The 6,674-nt window shown below is 46.6% G+C and overlaps 1 protein-coding gene across 1 annotated transcript in view; it reads left to right on the top strand.

Moving 5' to 3' along the window:
• The window catches only part of LOC111961593 (pappalysin-1), a gene marked incomplete at its 3' end in the record, with an annotated part of 74,246 nt that extends 67,797 nt beyond the window's left edge, over positions 1 to 6,449 (top strand). Inside the window, 3 exon segments of the mRNA XM_023983987.2 lie at positions 5,631 to 5,738; positions 5,946 to 6,081; positions 6,236 to 6,449. Of these exon segments, the coding sequence (XP_023839755.1) occupies positions 5,631 to 5,738; positions 5,946 to 6,081; positions 6,236 to 6,449 (458 nt within the window).
• Positions 6,450 to 6,674: the final 225 nt, after the last annotated feature.

Raw genomic sequence — 6,674 nt, 5'->3', positions numbered from 1 at the left:
ACAGACTCCAGTTTATAATAACAAGAGCAAGAAAGCAAACGAGAGACAGACTCCAGTTATAAACAGAGACAGAGAGACAGACTCCAGTTATACACAGAGACAGAGAGACAGAGAGACAGACTCCAGTTATACAAACAGAGAAGAGAGACAGAGAGACAGACTCCAGTTATAAACAGAGACAGAGAGACAGACTCCAGTTATACACGAGACAGAGAGACAGAGAGACAGACCTCAAGTTATACAACAGAAAGAGTTTAACAGAGAACAGAGAGACAGACTCCAGTTATAACAGAGACAGAGAGCAGACTCCAGTTATCAACCAGACAAGAGAGACAAAGAGACAGACTCCCAGTTTACAACAGAGACAGAGAGACACTCCAGTTTAAACGAGAAAGAAGAGACAGCTCCAGTTATAACAGAGACAGAGAGACAGAGAGAGACAGAGAGACAGACTTCCAGTTATACACAGAGACAGAGAGACAGAGAGACAGACTCCCAGTTATAAACAGAGAAACAGAGAGAAGACACAACACAGCCGAGAGCTCCTTATAAACAGCTAGACAGTTCCAGGTCAGACACTCCAGTTTATAAACAGAGACAGAGAAGACAGAACTTCCCCAGTTATAAAACACAGAGACAGAGAGACCACAAGACAGAAAACGCTCCAGGTTATAAAAGGCAGAGCAGAGAGACAGAGACAATCAGTTATAAGGAAACATCAAAATACACACGAGACGAGCAGACGAGAGACAGATCTCCAAGTTATAAAACAGAGACAGGAGACAGCAGTACTAAACTGGTCCAGAGAGCAGAAAACAACTCGTATTCAGAGAAGGAGAGCATATATACCAGAGAGAAACAGAACTCGTCCATAGTTATAACACAGAACCATGAGAAGACCAGAGAAACAGAGAGAAACAGTACTCCAGTTATAAACAGAGTCAGGAGCAGAGCTCAGTTAACTAGAGACACGAGAGACAAACCATCACCAGTTAAACAGAGACAAGAGCATTACATCTTCACAGTACTCCCAGTTATACAGAGACAGAGGAGAACGACTCCGTTATAACAACTGACAACAGTTTAAACGAACAGAGAGATAGGAAAAAAGACTTTCTTCTCCCAGTTTAACCAAAAGTAAACAGAGAAAGGGAAGAAATCAGGCACAAACAAGGCATGGGAGAAGCGAGAAGAAAAAGAGACCACAAGAAAACAACAACAGATAACTCCCAGTATACGACAGATGAACAGATGAGACGAGAGAAGAACTCCGAGCTTATAAAACAGTATGACAGAGAGAGCATGACTCGATTCCAGTTATAACAACGGTAGACAGTCGAGACAGAGAAGACAGACTCAGTTATTAACAGAGACAGAGAGATCAGAAGAGACGAAATACTCCAGTTATAAACAGAGCCCAGAGAGACAGACTTCCGAGTTATAAAGAGATGAGTATACAAGAGGGACAGAGAGCAGAACTGCCATCTTCCATGTTTAACAGATGACAGAGAGACAGAGTTAGCGAGTACTTCTAGGACAACAGACTCCAGTTATAACAAGACAAGAGAGAAGCAGTTACTATGCCAAGTATATTATCCTATAAACAGAGACATGCAGAGACAGAGAGAAGACTTAAAAACGCTTCCAAATATGAGAAGTATAAATAAACAGAGAAGAACAGAGAGACGACTCAGTTATAACAGAGAACAGAGCGAGAGAGACAGGAGACAGGTCTCTCTGTCTCTCTGTCTCTGTTTATAACTGGAGTCTGTCTCTCTGTCTCTCTGTCTCTGTGTATAACTGGAGTCTGTCTCTCTGTCTCTCTGTCTCTCTGTCTCTGTGTATAACTGGAGTCTCCAGAATTGTTCATACCAGACCTCTCCAGATGTGCCAGTATCTCGTCGTGTCCATTTATTCCTTTAATCAGATGCTTAGAAAAAACAACATCGATAACAACAACATGTCCCTAATAACAACATCAATAACAACAACAGGTCCCTAATAACAACATCAATAACAACAACATGTCCCTAATAACAACATCAATAACAACAACAGGTCCCTAATAACAACATCAATAACAACAACAGGTCCCTAATAACAACATCAATAACAACAACATGTCCCTAATAACAACATCAATAACAACAACTAATAACAACATCAATAACAACAACTAATAACAACATGTCCCTAATAACAACATCAATAACAACAACTAATAACAATATCCCATTAGTCAGTGTTCTCTCTTCAACACAGTCTCCAAAGCTCTCTTTCTCCCCATAGGTCTGTGAGATGTCTCYTCACTCCTCATTGGCTGGTGATTCCACACCACACCCTCTCCACGGAGCAGCAGCCTGTTGCCATAGCAACCTCAGGGGTCAGGGTTAAGGAGCGTGTCTCAGCTCATGTGGGCGGTGACCTGTGAAGCCCCTCCCCCTGACTGGCTCACAGACAATCCCAGCGTCCGAGAGTCAAACAGGAAGTTGGCCTGCTGGTCTCCATTGAGCATGCCCAGACTGTCCGTCGGGGTTCCACTGGGGTAAGAGCCGAGGAAAGGGTTCTGATTGGCCACAGCGCCACCAGCAACCGCCATCTTGTCTGGGTTGGCTGCGATGTGAGTGGGGGGGTCGGAGTAACCGTAGAGACCGTAGTGGGGGGAATGCAGGCAGATACTACCATAGCCCTGGGGGGGGTGTGGTTGCAGGTAGCCAATCTGAGAGCGGGGTAAGGACAACGAGCAGAATACTTCACTGTCATAAGCTGACGGTCTTCGTAACGCAGGAAGGGGGAAGGGGGAAGRGGGGTTGCCGTAGCGATGMAGGTTGTGTGTGTGAGTGTGTGTTGGTCTGCTGCAGGTGTAGTCCAGGGGAGAAAGAGAGCACACCTTGAATGGGGAGGAGCAAGGAGAAGAGGAGAGCAGGTGAGATGAACCTCCATGCAACCCTGGGACTCCTGTAGAGAGAGAGACAGGGGGTTAGAGACCAGTATCAGGGGGTTAGAGACACCAGTATAAGGGGGTTAGAGACACCAGTATCAGGGGGTTAGAGACACCAGTATCAGGGGGTTAGAGACACCAGTATCAGGGGGTTAGAGACANTCTCGTCCAACACAGAGACCTAAAATAGTCTCTGGGACTGTCTTTTGTCAACATCTCGTGCGATAATGTTGTAGCAATTCAGTTGATCGGCGCGGCAGAGGACTTTTTTACTGCCATAACAAAGTGAACAAAAAAGGCTCTAAGTTTAGACTCAAGTGTTGTTTCTTCTTTCTCCTTTCCCTTTTCCGACGTACTCTCTCAAGCTGCGGTCTCCGACGATTTATTGTCCGGCATTTGTTTTATTGGTTTATTTTTCCCTGTGTGTTGCTTATGTTAGAGACCTTGCTTGGCTGCTCTGTTGTGGTTCGCTCTGTGATGCAAGGCCCCTGCTATGTGGTCCTCTGTGGGCTCCTGCTTTACACCCCCATCACCCCCCCACCCCAACCTTACACACACATACGTATACACACACACAAACACACAAACACACAGGGTCAGTCCTTGGGGGAGGTTGGGGGTTGTATTTACAACCTCCTAATGACCAAATCAAATGAATGACCAATCTTACTTGGACTAGTCTGACTCTTGCCATTGTACAGGAGGAGGCTGGGGAGTAACAGAACTTTGGAGGCTGATGAACTCTCCTACCGGCATTGCTCTTTATAGGTGTTTGCTAGAGGGCAAGCTTGACGTGCAATTACAGTGTGCTAGCTCTGTCTGTCGAAAACTGCGGGGTGTTATAAAAACACAGAGGGGGGTGGGGGACGACGACTCAGTGCTACCTGTGTTTACATAAATAAGTCATTGGTTGGCTGTCACCTGTGCAATATTCACTCGCCGCTTCAGTCTGCAGCAGGGTGAGGAGCCATAGCAACTCTCAACACAAGACATCAGCAGTACCCCAGTGCATTGAGAGGGAAGCACCATGAAGAATATCACCAAACAACAACAGATACCACAGGTAGCTGGATCTTCGTCACCTCAGCTCCCTCCTCTGCCTATCCATACCTGTCACTTCGGCAGATCCAGGAGACAGATAGATTACTCCAAGAGCTTCTGGGTAGTTTCCACCACTGCGTCTGGTTCGTCTAGCTCTGGGTGGACGTCTCTGGTTACAGGTGTCTGATTTCACTGGCATCAGGCAACGGGCGAAACTGTCTGTCCTTGTGCCTGTGTCTGTACACTCTCCCCCCAGGTAGGCAGGTAGCCTGGCGGGTAGGAGCGTTGGGCCAGTAACCAAAAGGTTGCTGGATCGAATCCTGAGATGACAAAGTAAAAATATGTCATTCTGCCCCAGTAAACCCACTGTTCCCTGGGTGCGGATGACGTGGATGTCGATTAAGGCAGTCCCCCGCACCTCTCTGCTTCAGAGGGGTTGGGTTAAATGTGGAAGACACATTTCAGTGGAATGCATTCAGTTGTACAACTAACTAATGCAGGTATGCCTACCTTGGCTCATGGGTGGCACAGTGGTCTAAGGTACTGCATCTCAGTGCAAGAGGTTGCCACTACAGTCCCTGGTTCGATTCCAGGCTGTATCACATCCAGACGTGATAGGGAGTCCCGTAGTGCGGTGCACAATTGGCCCAGCGTCGTCCAGGTTTGGCTGGGGTAGGCGTCATTGTAAATAAGAATTTGTTCTTAACTGACTTGCCTAGTTAAATAAAGGTTAAAAATAATAATAATTAAATACCCCTTTCCCATTGCTATCTCTAACATGGTTCACCAGCTTCTACTGGTCACAGATAACCTCTCTCCTGTGAAGAGAGACAGAAAACAACACAAACAGCCTTCCATCTATGCCTGTCCCTAACTAAGCAGCCCTCATACAGAGGATGAAGTAGAGCTGTCAGATAGAGGCATGGAAGTGTTCAGGAGTTGACATCTGGCTCTCTGGTTCTGAGTCTGAAAAACATTAAAGATAGAAGCGTTAGAGGTGGGATGGATAGAGAGAGTGGAGAGATAGAGAGAGGGGATTGGGGAGAGAGAACAAACGAGTGGTGGAGTGAAAGATGAAAAGGAGTAATGGAGAGTGAGATATTTAGAGAGAAAGAAAGAGAGAGGAACTGAAGCGCCCCTCTCCCCAGACTGCCTGTTTTTTCACGCCGTTAACTTACTTAGCGTGTTACACTGCCCTTCCATGTGTGCCGTATCAACTCAGCCTTGTTTTCCCTACAACTTCCTCACACTATTACGTAACTCCAGGAATGGCCCTGTTGGCAGGGCTTTGAACACATCTCAACCTTCAAGGCAACAAAATAACACAAGAATCAGAAAAATACTCTTTCGAATGATGCCAATTCACATTGATTTGGTTCATAATTTGAAAATGAACAATCTTGTTTCAGAAAAAGAAGCAAAGATTATCTGACATTATCAGAAACATTTTGTTTCCACGAAATGTGTACAAATTCTATGTACAAATGTTGCAAAAAGATTTGGTGTCACTATGAATCTTAATTTCTCTCTCTGTCTCTCTGTCTCTCTGTCTCTGTCTCTCTGTGTCTCTGTGTCTCTGTGTCTCTGTGTCTCTGTGTCTCTCTGTCTCTCTGTCTCTCTGTCTCTGTCTCTCTGTGTGTGTTATCAGACATGCCAGTCCAAGGTGTTTGACCTGTCTGACGGGGTTTCCCAGTACGCCTGGTTCCCCTGCAGAGAGGCCCAGCAGTCCTCCTGGTACCCCCAGTACTGGCTCAAGGTAGGTCACAGGCCATAGGTTAGAGGTCAGGAGTCATGGGATATGGGTGGGCAAAGGCTGAGACTGACCCCTGTGGATTCAAATATTTCTTTTGAAGATTTACGCAAAAGCTGAAGTTACATAAACATATCTCCAGTTAGTAATATACCCTATATGAATGTGTTGAGAGTTTAGGGCTCTAAATGTGAGTGTTCCCTTCTCACCCAGGCCTACTTTTCCCACCCCATGGTGGCTGCTGCTGTGATAATCCACCTAGCTGCAGACGGGACAGGCTACATCGACCAGACACAGTGCAACATCACCGTTCAACTGGTGGACACCAAGGAGGTCATCCACAGCTTAGGTCTGTAGATACAACCTATGGAACTGTGGAAGCGTGGAAAGATCTCTTAAGAATCCCACATGAGCTATTTCTCTAACTTCCCACATCCCTCTTGGTCCCTCCTTTCTCTGTCTCTCTCCTTCCCCCCATCCTTCTCCCTGTTCCCTCCTTCTAGGTGATTGGCGTCTGACTTGCAGGACCAACCCCCTGGTAATCCCAGTGAGCCATGACCTGAGCGTGGCCTTCTACCGCACCAAGGCCATCCTGGTCCAGTTCCGCTCCCACCTGGTGGCCATCTCTGGCGTGGGCCTGCGCTCCTTCCAGTTCTTTGACCCAATCACCATTAGCGGGTGCCAGAGCAACGAGATCTACAACCCCATGGGTCAAAGGTGAGGAGGGAGCTGGGGGGCGCAAGGGGAGACACACAAAAGGTCACTGTTATGCATGTAGAAGTAAACGTGTAGAGAATTATTTTTAAATGAGCATGTGTATAACTGTGCATACGCACATTTGCATGCGCGAACACACACACACACACACATGGGTGCACACACACACAGGCCTCAGAATTTGTCAGGGGCTGTCATGAGAAATAGGGCCATTTGTGGCTTTTG

Source organism: Salvelinus sp. IW2-2015, linkage group LG4q.1:29, assembly GCF_002910315.2.
Source record: "Salvelinus sp. IW2-2015 linkage group LG4q.1:29, ASM291031v2, whole genome shotgun sequence".
Taxonomy (NCBI): Eukaryota; Metazoa; Chordata; class Actinopteri; order Salmoniformes; family Salmonidae; genus Salvelinus; species Salvelinus sp. IW2-2015.
Note: the sequence above shows the minus strand (reverse complement) of the source record. Positions and strands in the feature narration are given on the sequence as shown.